This window comes from Panthera pardus, unplaced genomic scaffold (genome assembly GCF_024362965.1).
Source record: "Panthera pardus isolate Hobbes unplaced genomic scaffold, ASM2436296v1 HiC_scaffold_3, whole genome shotgun sequence".
NCBI lineage: Eukaryota > Metazoa > Chordata > Mammalia > Carnivora > Felidae > Panthera > Panthera pardus.
Window position 1 is genome coordinate 49,370,194 of NW_026526876.1, and position 21,327 is coordinate 49,391,520.

At 45.6% G+C, this 21,327-nt stretch overlaps 2 protein-coding genes across 10 annotated transcripts in view; one reads left to right on the forward strand and one right to left on the reverse strand.

Moving 5' to 3' along the window:
* Window positions 1–15,932, reverse strand: part of MYO19 (myosin XIX) — a 31,578-nt gene extending 15,646 nt beyond the window's left edge. For 3 of the 6 annotated variants that reach the window (XM_019424046.2, XM_019424049.2, XM_019424044.2), the window contains exons 1-11: window positions 15,721–15,932; window positions 14,939–15,077; window positions 13,570–13,722; window positions 9,611–9,749; window positions 9,008–9,156; window positions 7,157–7,270; window positions 2,958–3,090; window positions 2,213–2,282; window positions 1,556–1,658; window positions 816–912; window positions 599–675 (exon numbers count right to left, since the gene is read on the reverse strand). In XM_019424046.2, the coding sequence (XP_019279591.1) occupies window positions 599–675; window positions 816–912; window positions 1,556–1,658; window positions 2,213–2,282; window positions 2,958–3,090; window positions 7,157–7,270; window positions 9,008–9,156; window positions 9,611–9,749; window positions 13,570–13,581 (894 nt within the window). In that variant the 5' untranslated portion in view covers window positions 13,582–13,722; window positions 14,939–15,077; window positions 15,721–15,932. Of the gene's footprint in view, window positions 1–598; window positions 676–815; window positions 913–1,555; window positions 1,659–2,212; window positions 2,283–2,957; window positions 3,108–7,156; window positions 7,271–9,007; window positions 9,157–9,610; window positions 9,762–13,569; window positions 13,723–14,938; window positions 15,078–15,720 lie in introns of those variants that run through there. The other 3 variants (XM_019424047.2, XM_019424045.2, XM_019424050.2) reach the window with 2 other exon arrangements.
* Window positions 1–19,703, forward strand: part of PIGW (phosphatidylinositol glycan anchor biosynthesis class W) — a 40,750-nt gene extending 21,047 nt beyond the window's left edge. For 2 of the 4 annotated variants that reach the window (XM_053892791.1, XM_053892789.1), the window contains exon 3: window positions 17,790–19,703. In XM_053892791.1, coding sequence (XP_053748766.1) covers window positions 17,804–19,309 — 1,506 coding nt within the window. In that variant the 5' untranslated portion in view covers window positions 17,790–17,803 and the 3' untranslated portion in view covers window positions 19,310–19,703. Of the gene's footprint in view, window positions 1–16,414; window positions 16,557–17,789 lie in introns of those variants that run through there. The other 2 variants (XM_053892790.1, XM_053892788.1) reach the window with 2 other exon arrangements.
* Window positions 19,704–21,327: the final 1,624 nt, after the last annotated feature.

The following is a 21,327-nucleotide window of genomic DNA, read 5'->3' on the forward strand; positions in this document are numbered from 1 at the left end:
GCCCAGTTAGCAAAGACAGAAGGGAGAAGAGAGGCCACTAGTGGGATGAGAGGCGCCCAGGTCACATGGGTCAGCACTCCATCCAAGAGGAAGGAAAGAAAGCAGAAGTTAGAATTACTACACCTGGTACAAACTGCCCTATGGTGATGTCTGACCTTGGGGAGGTTACTTTACCTCTCTAGTTTTCTCAAGCACAAAATGGGAAAAATCTCCATATACACAGGACTGTTAAAAAAACCAAATAACTAAGAGGTATGAGCATGATTTTAAAATCTGAATACACTGGATGAACATGTGGTGGCATCACTTCTCTATTTTGATCACTGCAGTGATAACTGACCCAGGCACCTCATCCTGTCCCCCGGGCCACTGTGCTAGATTTTATAATACAGTACTGTGCACTTGATCACTGTCCTCTATGCTCTGTCCACCCTGACTCCCTGTCCAGGCTCAGGTGCACAGAGGATAGTTGACTCCTTAGAAAGTATACAGTGGGGCCTAAAGTCCTAGATCCTCAGAGTTCAGAGAAGGGGCCTATGAAAGGGGCTGCCCATTCATCACATCTACCAAACGTAAGAGGTATGCCTTTTCTTCTCACCTGAAAGATGTTGTTCTGAGTGGGGATGTCAATGCCCAAATGAAGCATGGCCTCTCTGGTCACCTGGAAACAATCCTCTGAAAAAGAATCCAAATCACAGCCCAGTGTCAGCACCCGAGGTCAACAGGGGCTTCAAGAAGTGAAGAAGGCAGGCCCTATGCAGAATGTGAGTGGTACTGATGCGCTAGCCCAGGGTGCTAGGCAAGACTCCCCCTACCTTCCAAGGTCCTCTCTGGGTTAGGTAGCCAAGAGAAGGATGCTCCCTCGGGGAGGTGCCACTGGAGCCTCTCATCCACGCTGGCTCCTTTACAGATCTGTGGGGAGGAGTGGGAGGGTGGCTGAGGTGGGGGTGTGAGGAAGACCAGGCCTGCATAAGCCTGGGGTTGTGATGAGGAGAAATGCTTCGACATTACAAGGTTGAGATGTCAGGGCACAGAGCCCAGGGCAGGCCTAGGGGCAAAAGCCGCAGTAAATATTCTAAATATCTCTGATGCAAAAAAGCCTGCTGAGGCCTGTGGTCTGATGAGGAAAGCACTCCTGTCTAGAGAGCCCCCAGTCCCCATCTGAGAGCAGGGAGATGTACTATCCATGCTCTAGGGAACCCCCAGTCTGATGGAAGACACATCAGACACAATTCTAGGGAAGCCCTCATTCTGTTGGAAACAGTTGCCATTCTAGGAGTCCTCAGTTTGGTGAGGGTGACACAGTCCCAGTCTCAAGGACCTTTTGGTCTGACAGAGAAAGCAAATGCATCTCCATGTCAAAACCATCCTGGGAGTGGAGGTCCAACGTGAGGCAGAAGTGTTGCATAAAACTTCCAGGAATAAGGGGCAGCATCACTGAAAGCCAGGTAATGAGGCAGGCCTGGAGCATAGTGGGGGTGGAGGGGAGGGTTTGGACACTCAGACCCATCTCCACTCTACATCTGGGCAGCTGTGGGCCCAGCCTGACACAAACCTGGTAGAAGATGTGGAAGTTCCTCTCACTGGAGGCCTGGCAGGTCACTCGAGTTTTCTCTAGGAGGTACGTCTGGACTGCAGCTCCAGTCATCTGCTGGGCACTGGGCACAAGCAGGCCAGAGCCCATTAGTGGTCTATTCATTCCATAGCCATTTATTAGGTACTATCTTGTCCCAGAATGCAATCTAGCCACTCCCCCCAAAGCTCTTTCACTTAAAGTGGGTGTTGAGGACAAGGACCACTCAGCAGGTCCTTAGCTGTTCTGGAACTTTCCCCTGCGACCTGCTCAGTGGACAGGACCAAGCCCTCTATATGTCATTTTGTCCCATCCCAAACCAAGAACAGAAGCCCCAGTTTCAAGTGTAGGGGTATAGTCCAGAAAGGTGGTAGTTTAACTCAAAGCCCCCGAGCAAGGGTGAAGCCGGGAGGAACTCACAGGCCATGACAAGAATACTGCCTCTGGGTCCCTGAGGCTGGAGTAGCTAGAAGTCTCTAGGTTCAAAGATCACCCTCAGGCTCATTTAGCCCACAAACATTACATGCCAAGAGGAGCAGGGTTCTGCCCATAAGGGTAGCCCAGGCTGGAGACTGCCCCAGTCACTTTCAAACTCCCCACCCCAGTCCTCCCATCAGCCAGAGTGGCAGCAGCCATTACCTGTTCAGCTGTAGCTGGATGAACTTCCCAAAGCGACTGCTGTTGTTATTCCTCAGTGTGCACGCATTCCCTACAGATCACACCTATGTTTATAACACTCCCCCACGTTTATAGGGTCCTCATGGGCCAAGGTGGGGGCCATCTCTACCTGCAAGTCACCTGAAGGCCCCTTTGTGGGTTTCCAGGTCACAGGGGACTGGACTAGAGAATGGGCACTCGGGCTTCAGCAAGTGTGTTTCAGGAGAGTTAGAACTTCCTAGCAATGAACTAGAATGAGCAAGCCTCAGTGGTCGGGGACTGTCTTCTTTGAAGGGAAAGGACCAAAATCAACAAGCTGTCACTACTGAGTTAGGTAACATCTAGGTACAACAATCCTATCTCCACCCTACATCTGGGCAGCTGTAGGCCCAGCCTGACACATCTAGGCTCGAGTCCCAACATGGACAATACTGATGAGCATTCTTAGACAAGTCCCCTTCTTCCCTGAAGCATCAGGAAACTGTATGTAAGAACAGGATTTGAACTAGGAGAGCCACAAAGTCCTCTCCAGCATACTGTTACATCTACCTAGGCTAGAGGAGGGGATGACTCTAGTGGAAGGAGGCCAAGGGTACCTGGAAGGAGGTTGAGGGTCCAAGGCAGTGAGTGATACACTCTCCTCTCAAAGCACTACCCCTCTCCCTGGGAGATGGCAAATCCCAGAAGAAATGGAACCGAGGTACTATGCACAGGACACCAAGCTCACCAAAAGCTTCCATGACAGGGTTGGAGTTTAAGATGCGCTGTTCAATTCTCTCTGCAATTTTGTGACTCTCCAAAGATGTGGGTGAGGCAGCCACCACAGCGTAGAACTTCATCAGGCAGCGGGATGTCCATGTCTGCAGCAGAAACAACCCTGTGGGAGACGAGTCCATGTTCCCTCCCACCAGACCTCAGGATATGGTACCCACTAGAGCCCTCTTCTCCACCAGACATGTTGCTGACCAAATGGGGGAATAGTGAATTTAACTATGTCCTTGGACAAGGCACTTCACCCATCTGTGAAATGGGAGGGTTGCTCACTTCTGCTGCTTCTAGTTCCAGAGGACACCTTTAAGAAATAAAGGAAGAGGCACCTGGGTGGCTCAGTCAGTTAAACGTCTGACTTCAGCTCAGGTCATATCTCATAGCTCATGAGTTCGAGTCCTACATTCGGCTCTGTACTGACAGCTCAGAGCCTGGAGCTTGCTTCAGATTCTGTCGCCCTCTCTCACTGCCCCTCCCCCACTTGTGCTAGTGTGAGCTCTCTCAAAAATAAACAAACAAAAAAGGTATTTAAAAAAAAAAAAGAACTGCTAGAATTAACCTTTTTTCAACACAATCGCAAAATTCAAATGAATTGTAAGGTAGAGAATAGCTCCCAGAAGGTAGAACAAAATATTAAGAGATGGAAGAGTAAGTGAGAAAAATAAGACTATTAAACAATTACTCAAACTTCCTACTAACAGAGAAGTTAAAGAAAGAAAAAACAGAGGGAGGAAATTACTAAATTATTAGCATAATACAAATTTCCCCAAAGAAAAGAACATGAGTTTTCAGGTTAAAAAGACCCACATAAAATATCCAGCACAATAAATGAAAAACAAAAAACAAAAACCATACCAAGATAAAGACTGAGTTTTTAACACCTATGGATAAAAATGAAGATTCTAAAGGCTTTTAGAAAGAAGAAACAAATCACCATTATGGACTGGGACTCTCTATCACAACACTCAAAAAATATAGAAGAAAAAACCTTATAAATTTGGAAAGAAAATGATTTCCAACCTGGAATTATATAATCCAGCCAACATATCAAGTTTGAGGCAAAATAAACATTTTCAGATGTGCAACTCAAAAATTTGCCCTCCACACACTTTTTTCAGGAAGCTACTAAAGAATGTGCTCCATAAAAACAAGGCTGTTAAAGAAGTTGAAACAATGGGTTCCAGCAAGGGGGTTTGTCATAGGACAGAGGGCAACTGGGGAATCCCCAGAGCGAAGCAGAGAAGCTCCCAGGTAGTAATTGCATGGCAACAGCCCTTGGCAGTCCAGGCCTCCCACCAGTCCAGGTCGGAGCAGGAGATCTGGGAGCTCCATAAGAATACCCCCATGACAAAAAAACAAAACAACAAAAAACCTGATATACTTGCCATCAGGTGAGTCCAGCTTTGGTGACAAGTTTAGTAATAATAATAGGTATACAGAAACTAAACAAGTGAAAAAAAAAGGGCAATTATTAAGTAGAGGGAAAGTAAAAATTATATAAGAAAGGATAGTATATTATACGGTTCTGCTGTGAACAATACATACATACATGGCTGTAATACTGCATATTAATTAAAAATCATGAGAGGCGCCTGGGTGGCTCAGTCGGTTGAGCATCCAACTTTGGCTCAGGTGGTGATCTCATGGTTCCTGGGTTGAGCCCCGCATCAGGCTCTGTGCTGACAGCTCAGAACCTGGAGCCTGCTTCAGATTCTGTCTCTCTCTCTGCCCCTCCCCTGCTCACACACAGTCTCTGTCTCTGTCTCTCTCAAACATAAATAAACATTAAAAATAAAATCATGACATAATTACTTATGTATTTGGGGGCAGAGAAATAGGGCTAAATCTTTTTTTTTTTTTTTTAATTCTTTTCATGTTTATTTATTTTTGAGAGAGAGAGTGTATAAACAGGGGAGGGCAGAGAGAGAGGGAGACACAGAATCCGAAGCGGGCTCCAGGCTGTCAGCACAGAGCCCAATGTGGGGCTCGATCCCACAAACCATGAGATCATGACCCAAGCCAAAGTTGGATACTTAACCGACTGAACCACCCAGGTACCTTAATCATAGTAGGAAGTGAACAGATAAGGTCAAAAACTGAAAAATTAACAATATAAGCATATTGTTTAGAAATACAGATGCAAACACCCAAATAAACTGCTAGAAGATGTGAAAGTCGTTGCCTCTGGAGAGAGGGAATAGTCTTGAGAGATATGGGGTGGGGTTGCTATTTTTCTTTGTAAGCCTTGCAGTACACTTGATTTTTGAACTATGTAACTATGCTACTACTTATTAAAAATAAATGAAAAAAACCATACAGACCCAGCACATGAACATAGTGGCTGCTCAATAAAGGGCTACAGTACTTTGGTTGCATGGGTTTCAGGCCAGGTACAGCCTCAGCGCCCCACAATTGCTCTGGAGGACAATAAGCTTTCTCTAGGAGCTGGGTATGAGCTATTGTACTGGCTACCTTGATGGAGCTCTTAAAGATCCTCTCCACATCCAAGTCCAAGCTGCCTTCCCTGCAGCTTACCGTCTTCACCTGTTTCCTTGCCTATCTTTCCCAGTGGACTGAGCCCTCTAAAAGCTATATTTTGCATTTTCCATCTCTTTCCTCCCCCTGCCACTCTTCAGTGGCTAGCCCACGGCCTAGAAGCTGCCAGGTACTCAGTACTCAGCAATTCTCTCATATGTGAGTATAGGCAGAAGCAGTTTATGTTCTAAAGAATTCCTTGTGGATGCCTGGGTGGCTCAGTTGGTTAAGCATCCAACTTGATTTCAGCTCAGGTCATGATCTCACAGTTCATGGGATCGAGCCCTGTGTTGGGCTCTGTACTGACAGCATGAATTCTCTTTCCCTCTCTGCCCCACCCCCGTTCATGCTTTCTCTCTCAAAAATAAACTTAAAAAAAAAAAAAAAAAAAAAAAGAATCTCTTGTGAGGGTAAAAGCATTGTGGAAAGGGTGGGGTGGCTAGGTGAGGCTTGGCAAGAAGGTGGTGAGGCCTGGCCCATTGGCCTCCTCTGACCAGCTGTTCAACTCCTTAACCATCCCTGTGCAACATTCTGTCTCATTTGTGGTTCTGCCACCTAGGGGGCCAGTTGATCATATCAAATGCTTCTGTCCTTCGCCACAACTGGCCTGATGCACTGCCCTTGCCATCATGGGGAACCCGAGGATGCAAGTGGGCTCCTCCAATAAACCCTTTCCCACAAGTCACCCCAGCTACTTTAGAGGAGTTCTGCCATGTGCCAAGCATGCCACCAAGTGCCTATGTGCACTTGTTCATTTAACTGTCATTGGAGTCCCAGGAGTTAGGTGTTGGTCCTCCTGTCCTTATCATTTTACAAGTGAAAGAACTGAGGTTTGCAGAAGCTAAATACCTTTCTAATGTGCTCTTAACCACTATTCTGGAATCCCAATAGCTGACCTCTGTTTCCAATGGTGTCAGAGAGGAGACCTTTTTTTTGTTTTTAACATTTTTGAAGTTTTATTTATTTATTTTTGAGAGAGAGAGAGAGGCAGAAAGAGAGGGGTACAGAGGATCCAAAGCAGGCACTGTGTGGACAGCAGAGAGCCCAATGTGGGGCTCGAACTCACAAACCATGAGATCATGACCTGAGCCGAAGGCAGACGCTTAACCAACTGAGCCACCCATGTGCCCCAGAGCTGAGACTATTTTTTGTTTTGTAATTTTTTTTAACATTTATTTTTGAGAGAGAGACAGAGTGCGAGCAGGTGAGGGGCAGAGAGAGAGAGAGAGAGGGAGACACAGAATCTGAAGCAGGCTCCAGGCTCTGAGCTATTAGCACAGAGCCCAACATGGGGCTTGGACCCACGAATCATGAGATCATAACCTGAGCTGAAATCAGATGCTTAACCAACTGAAACACCCAGGAACCGCAAGGGCTGAGACATTTGATAAGAAAAGGAAGACTGAGAAAGAAAGTATCTTACCCAGGGTTACATGGAAGAGCCTGGACTAGAACCCTGTCTCCTGACTTCCTGCCCAGTGCTTGCCCACTGCGGCACAGTGACTTTCTGTTTGAGCCAGCCTATTTGCCTATCTGAACTAGGCAGCAAACAACTCCACTCCTTCCTTTCTACCACCCCCACCAGTCACGAAATTGAGAGGGTGGGAAAGAGGCCCTCCTTACCTTTCCAGCACCACTCTCTCCGCTGACAATGATAGACTGGTTGACTGGTTCGATCAGGCTCTGGACATTCCTATAGGTCTGTTCACCCACAGCAAAGATGTGAGGCCTCAGTTTCTAGAACATCAAGGGGTAAAGGTCACATGAGGGAATGACTGTCTCCAAATAGTAGCTGATCCAATGATGGCTGAAATGGGGAGGCTGCCAACAGCAGTACAAGGAGGCTTCCTCTAGAAAAACTTCCTGGCTGTAACAGTGTTAGACCAAACTATGGGACCCCTATGCTGGCTATAATTACCCATCTTCTCTCAGACTGGAAGCAGTGCTGGCCTTGACCAGTCTATAACCTTAACACTCTGTCCTCCCATCTTAATAGTCTTTTTCTGCTATTTATTATTTTATGTTATTGTACTTTGTAGCATGCAAAGAATTTTCCTACAAGTTACTGCCTAAAAAATCTATGCATTAGGGGCACCTGGATGGCTCAATCGGTTAAGCATCCAACCTCAGCTCAGGTCATGAGCCTGCAATTCATGGGCTCCAGCCTCACGTCATGCCCTGTGCTGTCAGCTCAGTCTGAAGCCTGCTTCGGATTCTGGGTATCCCTCTTTCTCTTCCCCTCCCCTGCTCTCACTCATCTCTCTCCCTCTCTCTCTCTCAAAAAGAAAAAAAGCATTAAAAATTTTTTTTAAAAATCTGTGCATTAGTTACATAGCTAATCCTATTGTATAAATGAGAAATCTGAGGTTTGGAGGGGCTAAATAACCTTTCCAAGGTCTCTCAGCAAGTAAATACAACCATGTGATTTAAATTCCAAGGCCACTGTTCTTTCCATCAACAGGTATTTAATTATCCTCAATGTGCTGGGCATTAAACCAGGCACTGGGGAAATAGGTAACCATGACATGGCTTTTGCCTTTGAAGAAGGAGTCAGTCAGTGAGATATGGGCTCTCAGAGCAGACTTCCCAAGGAGTCCACTTGGACACTTAACCACACACGAGCTTCAGGAGGGCGATGCCAACTGCATGATGCCTAGCCAGCCCAGCACTGCCTGCCTAGCAATTACCACCTACCCACAGCTTCCTGAAGGGAAAAGGCACGATTCTGGATGGTGTCAGAGCCATCCCTCTGCACCTGCCCCTGCCACCTCTTGCCTGAACTGTTAAAAGCTTCCAACTGTTCTCCCTATATCCTGTTTTACTTTCCTGAACCTAACTCTAGTCAGTCCCTGGGGACTGACTCCCTATATCCTGTTTTACTTTCCTGAACCAGCTCTAGTCAGTCCCTGGGGACAAAGCACTGTAGATTCACTCTGCCTGCTTCAGACCCTTCTTATCTCATCTCCCATCTCATCTACTACTTCTCTCCTTGACAGCAGCCCTCCTGCCAGCACATTTGCTCTTGCCTCTCCCTGAACACATCATGCACTTAAACACCAACTAGCCAATTCCCTGCCTGTACCACCTCCATCCCATCAGCATTTACTCCTCTCATTTTTCTCAGCGAAGAGGAACACATGCAGAGTTTTCTAGGGCAGTCCTAATCACATGTAATTTTCTTCTTTTCAAAAATGTGGTTTATTAAATACACAAATATACCTTTGTAAATTCTTTCCTATTAATAAAGTCACACATAAGACAAAAATCTATTATCCCATACCCTTATTTTAGGTTCCAAACTCAGTTAAACAAGTATTTATCTCCCACTTTGCACCTACTGTCATGTGTCCAAAATTCAATCTCCTGGTGGGCAGGGCCATGGCACCAGCAGACTCTGAACTACTGCATGGCTGGTGAATAGGTGGATAACGATGAAGATGCTGTAAGGAGGCCCAGGAAGTGGCTGAGGCTTACCTGGGGCTGAGGAGCAGCATGGTACTCTCTCATCAGTGCTGGTGAGTAGAGCTGAGGCACAGGCTTGAAGGGGTTCAGAGCCACCAAGGTGCAGCCAGCACTGGTGTAGAACATGTCCGCTGCGTACCGAGCCTGCAAACACCTCAGAACTGAAGCAGAGGCACCTTTAGCAAACTGTGGCTCAAATACAAACATAGACAAACACTAGCCTAACAGCGCTACCTTTGCAATTAGCCAAATGCCTTTAGATCCCAGCAGCTCCCTGATGAATAGGTCCAAGATCTAATTAAGATGAGACCCAAATCCGGAGCAAAGTCTGCCCTGGGGAGCCTGGGTGCAGCTGCCAGACAAAGGTCTGGAGCAGCCCATTTGGCTCCAGGTGAGGAGTCCTGTCTGCCTTGTTCTGACCAGGGGAAGCTGGCTGAATCCCCACATCACATCTCCACCCTCTTGGAGAGGGCACTTTTTTTTTTTTTAAGATTTTATTTTTAAGTAATCTCTACGCCCAACATGGGGCTTGACATCAAGAATCATATGCTCCACTGACTGAGTCAGCCAGGCACCCCTTAGAGATGGCACTCTTAAGGACAGGGAGGCCCATACCTGTCTCCAGCGTCACAGGATTCACCTTGGTGAGGTCATCCAGCTCATGCAACAGGGCCTCCCCGCCCAGGAACTCCTGTAGGTCTTCTCTGAGGGATTTTCCTCCTTGGGCATCAGAGCCTGAACTGTGGCCATTAACCTGAGAGGCCATGAGAAGAGGGCCATGAAAGCTGGGACTGAGACCAGCTGGCAGCAATGTAGGGGTAGGGGCCTATATAGCAGCAAGAGAACAGGCTTCTAGTTCTACTACCTCAGACACTAATAACATAGGCTGGCTGGGGTTCATATTTCAGGTCTGCCACTTACTAAGCCTATGAACCTGGGTAAGCTACTTAACTTCACTGAGCCACAGCTTCTTCATTTGTAAATAAAAGAAAATAAAACCACTTCACTCACAGGGCTACTGGACAGAAAAATAGGAAGATATAGGGGCACCTGGGTGGCTCAGTCAGTTGAGCGTCCAACTCTTAATTTTGGATCAGGTCATGATCCCAGGATCGTGTGTTGGGATCTGTGCTGACAGCGTGGAGCCTGCTTGGGATTCTCTCTCCCTCTGCCCCTTTCCCCAGCTTGCACACTCTCTCTAAAAATAATAATAATTTAAAAAAAGAAGAGATACACAAAGCATTTAGTGCCTGGCACATAGTGTGTACTCAATAAATGAATAAATTCTATCCCCTCTCCTCTGGATGAGTTCCAGCTTTCAGGCTGGACAGCTACCAGCCTTATTAGGCCTGGCAGGGGTGGGGCCCAAGGTTGGGGGCTGCTGTAGGGGGACACACAAAAAAAGAATCATGGTTTGGGCCTTTTTGGAAAGAGACCATTTAGCTTGTGATAAAAAATCAGCTGTGAGGTAGCCCCACACCTTCATCACCTGGCTCTTGGGGCTTAAATTTAGCCTGGCTATTTAATTAGTTTCCTCTGCCCTGGGTCTTTTTGAGAGGGAGACTGGCTTGGAAGTTGGATGAGGTTAAGAATAGGTACCAAGAGGAAAAGGCCCTTTCTCCTTCACCCTTGCTCATCCTTTATGCCTACACTTTCCACATGTTTTCTCTTTCCATTTTCCTCTCATGGTTCCATTTCTCCTCCTATCTCTCTGAAGACTGCAGGAAAGATGGGGTGGAGAATATAAGGTAGTAGCACCTGGCTGAAATCTGCTTTTGGAGAAAGGAGTACATGATATGACCTGTGTAGGTTTCCAATGAGATTAGTGAACATTAAAAGTTCAACCCCCGCTAGCCAAGGTGGCAAGTGTCATCTGAGAGGCCCAGCAACAAGTTTCCTTCCAAAGATATTGCCTGTTTTCTGAATTTGGGCCCACCATAATCCACAAAGTAGGCTCTTGGCCTCCAGGATAAATGCTGAGGTCAGAGCATGGCTGGATCCATGCAAATCCCTCTGTTCTAGACGGGTAAAAATCACAATCTGAGCCATCATTTGTGATCAGCTCTGATCCAACCAAGGAAGTAGCTAAGTATAATGGTCAAGAGCCTGGACCTGAAAGCTAGATTGCCTGGATTTGAATCCAGATTCTACCACTGCCTAGTTGTACAATGTTATGTAAGTTCCTTAATCTCTCTGTCCCTCAATTTTCCTCATCTGTAAAATGGGAATGGTGGTAGCACCTACCTCAGACACTAATAAGCACATCAATATTTAGAGAAGGCACCTGGCATATGCCCCAAAAGTTAGCTATTATTATTCTTTTAAAAGCAGCTCTTCTTTAATTAGGCAATAATATGTCAATGCCTAAAAACTACACATGCCTCTTAAGCCTGCAATTCTGCTTTTAGAAAACGGTCCTGGGGCGCCTGGGTGGCTCAGTCGGTTGAGCGTCCGACTTCGGCTCAGGTCATGATTTCACAGCTCGTGAGTTCGAGCCCCGCGTCGGGCTCTGTGCTGACAGCTCAGAGCCTGGAGCCTGCTTCTGTTTCTGTGTCTCCCTCTCTCTCTGCCCCTAACCCACTCACATTCTGTCTCTGTCTCTCTCAAAAATAAATAAACATTAAAAAAAAAAATTAAAAAAAAAAAAAAGAAAACGGTCCTATGTAAAGGCCATAAGAAGATTCAGTATATATTCAGCTATTTGTAATTGTAAAGCAAACTGAAAACAACCCAAATGACCAAATGGTAGACAATTTATAGTATATCCTTACAATGAAGTAAAATAGGTTACAAAAAAGTATGATAGCTTCAAATCTTTTAAATATATATATATATTTAGGGAAAAAATACAGGATATTTTCTAAAATGTTATCTCTGGGTAGTAAAATTATGGGTAATCTTAAGGTTTATTTAGAGAGCGAGAGAGCAAGAGCACATGCATGCATGAGTGGGGAAGGGGCACAGAGAGACTCCCAAGCAGGCTCTGCACTGTCAGTGTGAAATGAAGCCCAATGCGGGGCTTGAACCCATGAACTATGAGATTACGACCTGAGCCGAAATCAGAAGTTGGACACTTAACCAACTGAGCCACCCAGCCACCCCAATTAAAATTTAATGTTCTTTTTGCTTATATTTTCTACACCGCTTATAGTGAATGTGACCTTGAATAAGTCACTTAACCTCTCTGAGCCTTATCTCCAAAATGGGGATAGAGTAGCACTGTACATATAACATTGTAACTTGTTTGAGGACTAAACAAAATTATACATGTAAGATGCTTAGCATACTACCCACTACATAGCAAGGGCTCAACACAGAGCAGCTTGCTAGTATGGTTGTGATGAACATTACTGCTTTAAAAAAAAAACAAAAATGTTTATATATTTTGAAAGAGAGAGTATGCTCGAGAGCTGGGGAGGGGCAGAGAGAGAGGGATAGAGAATCCCAATGCTGTCAACACAGAGCCCAACCTGGGACTTAATCCCACAAACTGTCAGATCATGAGCTGAGCCAAAATCAAGAGCTGGACACTTAGCCAACTGAGCTACCCAGGCACCCCATTACTACTTTCTTAATAAGAAAAAAAAAAAAAAAAAAAGTTAAAAAGAAACAGAAAAAGCCAGAGCAGACAACTGTCTCACCGACTTCTCTGCAGTCTCAAGCCCATTTCATGACACAAAAGTCTGGAAGATGATCAAGTAGTAGTGTCTATTAGGGCTCCCTTGAGGCTGCCTGGCTTCACACTTGGTTATCCTGATTAAGTCTCAGGCACTCACCTGCCTAGGAGTCCACTAGACTGTGAGCTCCTAGAGAGCAGGTATCACCTTAAACATCTGCCTCAGCCCAGTGCCTGGCAACATTTTGTAAAAATTCAGCGAATATCTACTGGCATTCTCTGGACAGAGAGGTGCATAGGAAGGATGATATGGATAGGAGATGGGTGATTTGGAATCCTGCAAGGCTGAGGCCATAGTAGCCTTTTTAAGGAGGCAGAGGCCTGGAGTAAGGGCAGGTTTCACGTCACAATAGCAACCCCTCACTCATGATCCATTCATCAGAATTCTTCTATATTTCCACATAGACATCTTCACCCACATTTTTGCACAAGCTGACCTCTTTGCCTGGAGTACTTATTTCCCTTCTCCCCCGTCTACTTCCTACATATTCTTTAAGGTTCAGCTTCAAAGAACACCTCCTCTTGGAAGCCCCAGGCTTTCATTGTACCTCAACAGTTCAGGCTGGCAGGGACATTTCTCAGGACTCCCTCACTGGTTCAGGCTTATGAAATCATCAAAGTGCCTTCAGGATTCCCCTACCAATCCCATCTTACCATTCCCAGGAAAAAGAGCTAAAGACCATAATAAGAGAGATTCAAATTAGGTATCAGGAAAAGATTCTCAACGACAAATGAAAAGTGACTGGAGTGACTACATGAAAAGAGAAAAAAAGAAAAAACCTCTAAGGGATCTTTCCCTTCCAGGTCAGGGCAAGTGGAAATTTCACTCAGCCAAGTGACAGATGGGAAGATGCCTTAGGTGCTTCAGGGCCTAGGTTACCTAAAGGTGAGGTTTTACCTGCTGGAGCATCCTGCTTCAATGTGGTCAGCCAGGGTTCTGGGTCATAGACACAAGGAGTTCTATCCACCTGGTCATGGGGGCACAGGCTGGAGCATGGGTCCAGCAAAGGGCTTAGTTCCAGAGGAATCTGAGAAGAGTCACCCCCAGAGCCTATGACATGAGAGAGAAAACAAGGGCCACACACAGGTAAGGGCTTCTCCAGGGTGACTCACTCTTGCTCCTCCCACCAAGCATGAGGAACTGCAATGAGAACCAGGGCAAGCCTGGGCAAAGAGGAAAAGGCTGTCCTATCCCCTGCCAATTAGGGAACAGGGAAAACTTTTATGAGAACCTCGAGAGGCTCCCGGGGCTCCTTCAGGGCCAGTTTTACTACAGGGGTTTGAGGTAGGGCTACATATGTTCTGAGTCAGCGTGCCATGGAGGATGAAGACACTAGGAGACAGAGAAGTCTCATGTCCTATCCTCTCCACATCCTATTTTAGTATAGTCAGTAACTGATAGAGCAGGGAGGCTGGAGTCAATTCCTGATCCTCTAGGAAAGTTGTTGTAAGGGAGCAAAATCACAGCTCAGTCATTCATAGGACAGCCACATCACCTTCCTGGCCCACCTTGATCCCTCATCTTGAAAATGGAGATAGTAAAATCTACCTTACAAGCTAACCTTCAGGTGGGTTGTGAAGGTCATTGATGTCATGGGAGTACAAATCTGAATATTCACTCAGAGGGGGAATATTGTTAGTACTACTCAAGACAGATAATCCATTTGGGGACACTAATCAGGTAGAACAGTCCAGTGTCAACGTTAAGAAGGCAAGGATTTCAGAGGAAAATCTGTCTCAGAGACGGAGCGTTGTGAGGCTGTACCCAGGCCAATTTCTGAAAAATTGTAAATGACCCTCAGACTCAGAATTTCCCAGATCTCACACCTCCCTAGCAAGAAGGGATGAGGATGAGGGGTGTCTGTAATGAATTAACCCTGGCAGAGGCTTTTTTGAGGCTCTGAATACATCCAGCATTTGAAAGAACTCAGAGATAAGGACTTCACGGAAACTGGAAAAAGGAGAGAGGGCATCAGAAATGTGTTGGGCACATTAACCTTGGACACTAACCATATGCTGTCCAAGAGAGAGCCATGAGGAGGCCAACCAAGACTCAAGGAGAACAAAGCTCCCTCAACTCGAAGCTCATTTTAAGAGAGGATCAAAGGGGGAGCATAATAGGTTGTGGAGTTAGAAACGAAAGACCACAACTCCTGCAAGGCAGATCACACTAGCTCTCTAAACCTTATTCCGTTTACTCGTTGGCAAAAAGGAATACTAATATCTACACCTCAAAATGCTGAGTTAAGGATCAAATGGGCTAGTACCTCAGAAGAAGCTTTGCAAAAGTTGTTTATTACGATGCAGCGTTCGTTCATAGCCAGAGTCAAGTCAGATGAGAGCGGTTTTCTCCAGTTCTCCCAGCTCTTGCTCTCTCCAGTTTTCGCGGTTACCTGCCTAGAATTTCTGGAAAGGGTGTGACCACCGTGGGTAGAACAGCGATGGTAATGAACAGATGAAACACCAAGGCAAGAAGCAACCTGATCACTAGGCTCCTCCTCCCCAGGCTCAGGTTCCTCCTGGGCTTAGAGGGCAGTGGGAGGGCAGACGAGAAAATCTGGGTGAGGGTCCTGGGAACCCAAGGGGGGCCATCCCCAGGTTCACGGCGGGAACCAGGACTTCCTCTCTGGACGAGGTGCCGCTCCGGAAGCACCTGGCACGGGGAGAGTACGTCCTTCCCAGGAAGGTGGATGTGACCCTAGCCAAGGGCGCGGCTACCTTGACGCTTCCCGGTACCAGCCGCCCCTTCCCTGTCCCTAGGAGGACGAGGAGAGGGGCAGGAGCCGGGACTCAGCCTACCAACTGAGACCTTTCCCCTACTTCGGGCCGCCTCCTGCCAACAAGGTGGAGAGGTGGAGGGTGACCATAGAAGGTTCTTGTTCTTGGCAGGGGCCAGGAGCTGGGCTGCCCTCTCCTGAGATAAGAGACGGTCAAAAAGGAAATGGGAAAAGGGAGAGGAAGACGCCCCCTGTTCCTCAGCGCTCCATGGACAAACCTGCCCCTTCGGGGTCGCAAAGCGCTTCGGATCTGGGCTGGGGGTGACACTCACCGGTCCCACGGCTTGAGCCGCCAAGCCGACTGCGAAGGCGGGCGAGCCGGGAGAGGCGGCGGGAAGAGCCTGGGAATGAAAGGGAAGAGGAAAGGGCGGGAGCGAGCCGGGGTGGAGAGGAAGCCTGGGCGGCCGGAGCACACGAGCTGGCTGCTGCTCTGACACAGTGGCCGGAGCGGGCCGGCTCCTCCCCCGAGGCGGGGCGCGCACCGGCGGCGCGGGGCGCACGTGGCCCGCTGGGGATGCCGGGGTCTGAGTTAGGGCTTCAGGTGGGACAAACTATTTTGAGAAGCTGGGGTAAGATGGGGATGAGCCGCAGGCCTCCCGTGTTCTGGCGGAAGAAGCAGGGCTTCCGGGGCCTCACAGGGCCGTGGGGTCCTTCAGTAGAGGACGCCGTGGTTGAACACTGAGCCAGGGCCTCAGACCCCACCACTCCGACAGAGCCCCGTCAAAGGGTTCGAGAGGGTGCGGTGAGACGCGTGACGCGCCTGCTCCGCCCGGGGCTCCTCTGACGGACCGGGGCGCAGCAAGCCCACCACCGGAAAGAACAGGCATGGGGAGACGTCGGGGCCAGGAAACTGGCTCCAGTCCTGGGGGGGGCGCGCGCGCAGAATCCACCCGCGGGGAAGCGCAGGCGCCCCACCTCGGCCGGAAGCCGGGCTCGGGAGGCGGAAGCGGGTTGCTCCCAGGGGGCTGTGCGGCTGCGGTGGGAGCCTGGCAGCGGGGCTCATAGAGGGCTAAACTGCCAGGGCGCCGAGACACCGAAGGCACGTGAAGTGTAAGGGCCGCCACAGCCGTGTCAGACGGGGAAAGGACTCCTTTATTTTTAAAGGCCAGTTTTTAAAATTTTTTTAATTTGAGAAAGCAAGAGAAAGTGCACGTGAGAGGGTGGGGGGACAAAGGCAGAGAGACTCTCAAGCTGGTAGAGTGGAGCCAGCCACAGGGCTCGATCCCACCACCCTGGGATCATGACCGGCCTGGAAATCGAGTCCGAGCTCAACTGACTGAGCCACCCAGCTGCGCGCCCCCACTAGTATCGGTTTGTTACAGTGAGATATTGTTGTTGGCTCAGACCATCAGGCAGGTATGCATTCATTTGTTCAACATGGTTCTGGTTTAGTCAACAAACTTCTTCCTGTGTGCCACTTTTCAGACACTGATACATGACAGAAAGGTGTTTTACATCCCTTTGAACCACTAACACTAGTGTGTGCCATACACCCATGCCTCCCTGCCCTCGCCCCTTTCCCCAGTATTAGCATCCATTCTACCTATCTACACCTTAACCTGAAAACTGGTTAAAACTGGCTGTAGGAGCGCCCAGGTGGCTTCATCCGTTGGGCAGTCAACTTCGACTCAGGTCGTGAGCTCGCAGCTTGGGAGTTCCAGCCCCACATTGGGCTTTCTGCTGTCAGAGTGGAGCCTGCTTCAGATCCTGTCTCCTTCTCTCTCTTCCCCTCCCTTGCTCGTGCTCTAAAAAAAAAAAAAAAAGAAAAAAAAAGAAAAAAGTATGTAAATGAGGTAGGGAGACTCCTGGAGCTCTGGATGTCACTGGAGAACTAGTATTTTGTACTGGAGGCAATGGTTCAGAGAGGCTGTTCACACAAACTGAAGTACTCCAAGGTGTACTTAAATGCCTTCTCTCCCTGTCCCTCTTGGCTTTGACTTGAAGTCATTAGTTAGGTGTATTCAATTTGTATTACAAAATCTTAATGACTTATCCTATACTTTGTAATAGGAATTCCTAGCTGACTGATAACATTTTCAGGGGTTATATCCAAAATTGCCTTTTGAGTCTGCCTTATACTGAGAATAGCTAAAGGTTTTTAACCAATAATTTCATACTAGTAGTATGACATCCTTTTCCTGATGTGTTAGTGTTAGGTTTCTTCCCACAATCTTTGGAAGGAAAATCACAAATTCTAGTTTCTGCTCTGATTTGAAATCATTACAGCCTAAAGTTCTGCTCTGAAACCTAAGAATAAGGGTAAAATCCAGTAAGGTTCATATATATGTCAATTCCACAAGAACTTTGCTTTTCCAATGCATCCCTTTGCTCATTTTCACAGGAAGAAGGAAAAAAATGTCTCAGAAGCAGATGAAGGAAGCTTTTGTCAGTAACCACAATGGAACCAGCGTGCTGGAAGTCACCCAGGGCTTGTGTTTGCCTGCACTCTGTATCGTGTGCAGAGGGCTCCTGATCATTCTCTCACAGCACTTGTGTTCTTCACATACCTGGAGAACTAGATTCTTCATTGACTTTGTTTTCCTAATAATTCCCCTGGTGGCCACTTTGACCATTTTGTCTTCATTTGTCCTCCTTGAGCACCTTGCTGTAATTATCTGTGGGGCAGGGCTGTTCTATCAAATATACTGCAGGAGAACTTGTGCCAGAATGCCTGTCCAGAAAATGCTTGAAAAATTCTTGAAAATCAGTATAGAATCTGAATACATTCCAGCCATCTCTTGTTTCCGTGTAATTAACAGTACATTTACTGCTATTGCCATTTTGGCTGTGGACTTTCCACTTTTTCCCAGAAGATTTGCCAAAACTGAGCTCTATGGGACAGGAGCGATGGATTTTGGAGTAGGAGGTTTTATTTTTGGGACTGCAATGGTTTGTCCAGAAGTTAGGAAAAAATACACAGAAGAGTCCAGATTTTATTATCTTACAAAGTCATTGTACTCCGTTTGGCCATTAGTCTTCCTAGGAATAGGACGATTAGTCATTATAAAAGCCATAGGCTATCAGGAACATTTGACTGAGTATGGAGTTCATTGGAACTTTTTCTTTACCTTAATAGTTGTGAAACTGATAACATCATTGCTTTTGATTATTTTTCCTCTCAATAAATCCTGGATTGTGGCAATCAGCATTATTGTGTTATACCAGCTGGCCCTTGACTTTACCCCACTGAAAAGGTTAATTTTGTATGGCACTGATGGTAGTGGCACAAGGATTGGTTTATTAAATGCCAACCGAGAAGGAATAATTTCTACCTTGGGGTATGTGGCAATTCATATGGCTGGCGTGCAAACAGGGTCATATATGCTTAAAAAAAGATCACATGTCAAAGACTGGATAAAAGCAGCCCACTGTATTTTGCTGACAGCTATTAGTCTCTTCATATCTCTCTACATAGTTCAGGTAAATGTAGAAGTAGTATCTCGGAGAATGGCCAATTTAGCCTTTTGTATTTGGATAGTTGCTTCTAGCCTGATCCTTCTTAGTAGTTTATTACTGGGTGATATAATTTTGAGTTTTGCCAAATTTCTAATTAAAGAGGCTGTGGTACCATGTTCTTGGAAACTGATCCATTCGTCTGTCACAAATAAAAAACATTTAGAATCTCTGGTCTCTGAAGCTGAAAGAAAGGAACCCAGTCTTTGTTTAATCACAGCTATGAACAGAAACCAGTTAATTTTCTTCTTGCTGTCAAATATAACTACTGGTCTGATCAACCTGTTGATAGATACATTACACAGCAGTACTTTGTGGGCCTTATTTGTGCTCAATCTCTATATGTTTACCAACTGTTTAATTATATATGTGCTACACTTGCAAGATAAGACAATAAAATTTTGGTGATCAGTATGGGTAGGAAGTACCTGTGGTAGAGCAATATTTTAATGAGGAAGAATATTAAATGTGAAGAAAATGGGCTTTTGGCAACCCAGTGTTAACCATATTTTTTTCAACCCTCTATAAATGATGCTTAATGTTTTAATGTGTCTCAACACTATATAAAACAAACCAATAGAGAAACAAGTCTTGTGACTCGTTAGAATATTTATTAAATTTCAGTATTTTAAAGAAACTGCAGTTGTGACACTGAAAGATTGGAGGGTGAGGGGGATTTTTACTTTCTATCTTATTACATACCATTCTGTATTTTTTTATTGTATGACTTATAACATTTACATGAAAACATCTCAATGTGAATTTATTGTATGACTTTTATAATAAAATTTACATGAAAACATCTCAGTGTGAATTGTGGAATTGTCAACACTTCTTTACTTGCTCAATTTTAACCTTTTAAAAAAGCCTAAGTATATGAAAGCAAGTGTTTATAATCAAATACTTAAATACCACAAAGTCAGAAAATAGTTAAATGCTCCAAATGGAATGAATTGTATGATGCAGTTTACATGCCTAGTAATTATGAGACAATAGTTTTACTTTGGGACTGATTATTTTTTTAGCCAACTCTATGCTAGGAATGATAAGCAGGTTTCCTGATATCTTGGAGCTTGCAATCTAGTGGGGAAACAGACACTGAACAACAATTATAAACTGTGTTAAGTCATGAAGTATGGGTTGCCAAGAGTGTCAAATCAAGAACTGACCTAGTAGAGTCAAAGTTTTTCCCACAGATGGTATTTCTTTAAAGATTTCATTTTTAAGTAGTCTCTACACCCAATATGGGGCTCTAACAACCCTGAGATCAAGGGTTGTGTGCTCTACAGACTAAGCCAGTTAGGTGCTCCTAGATGGTATTTTTTTGAACTAGAGCTGATGGATGGTCTGAGGACCATGTGTGTGGTTAAGGGAAGGGGTAAACAGCATTCTAGGTAGAATGTATCCTTCAGCAAAGGTCCTGAGTTGGGAGGATAACTAGTACATCTTGAAACTCAAGGCTGGAGTTCAGAAAACAGGAGTAAGTAATAAGCTAGAGAGGCAGGCAGGGGCCTTATCTCATCTACTATGTTAAAGGGAAAGAGAACCAGTGAGAAAATCATGTACTAGGCTGATTTAATACAACTAAGCTATATTAAAGTTTAATATCCTACTGAGAATTTGAGTCATTTAAAAACTAAGTAGATATTTGAACCAGCTGTTCAAAATGTTAAGATTTTAAAAATATAAAATTCTTAGTTTCTGATTATAATGTTCCCTGTATATTGTTTAAAGTGGGGGGAAAAAGGGGCGCCTGGATGGCTTGGTTGGTTGAACATCTGACTTCGGCTCAGGTCATGATCTCAGTTCATGGGTTCGAGCCCTGTGTCAGGTTCTGTGCTGACAGCTCAGAGTCTGGAGCCTGCTTCACATTCTGTGTCTTCCTCTCTCTCTCTGCTCCTCCCCTGCTTGCACTCTCTCAACAATAAATAAATGCTAAAAAAAAAAAAAAAAAAATTTTTTTTTAAGTGGAAAAAAAAAGAACTAAAATCTGCCTATTGTTTTCTATTTTCAAGTAGAAATCTAATTATTATAGAAATAGGCAAGGGTCAGAATGTTCAAGTTAATTTTATATTTGGTAAGCAACCTGGATTATTTTTGTAGTATGGGTGGAGCCTCCTCTAACATTAAATTTTCAATTTTCTGTTTTGATCAGCTGCCTCTAAATTAGTTAAAAATTTATTCCTTAAGTCGTTAAATATGACTATTACACTAATTGGTTTACTTCAATTTATTATGTTAATGGCTAATTTAGTATTTATGTGGCATTTTTGCTAACTATAATCAATGATATTTGGAATTAATCTATTATTTTTTTAACTTTTTAATGTTTATTTATTTTTGAGAGAAAGAGAGAGACAGAACACAAGCAGGGGAGGGGCAGAGAGAGAGGGAGACCCACAATCTGAAATAGGCTCGAGTCTCCA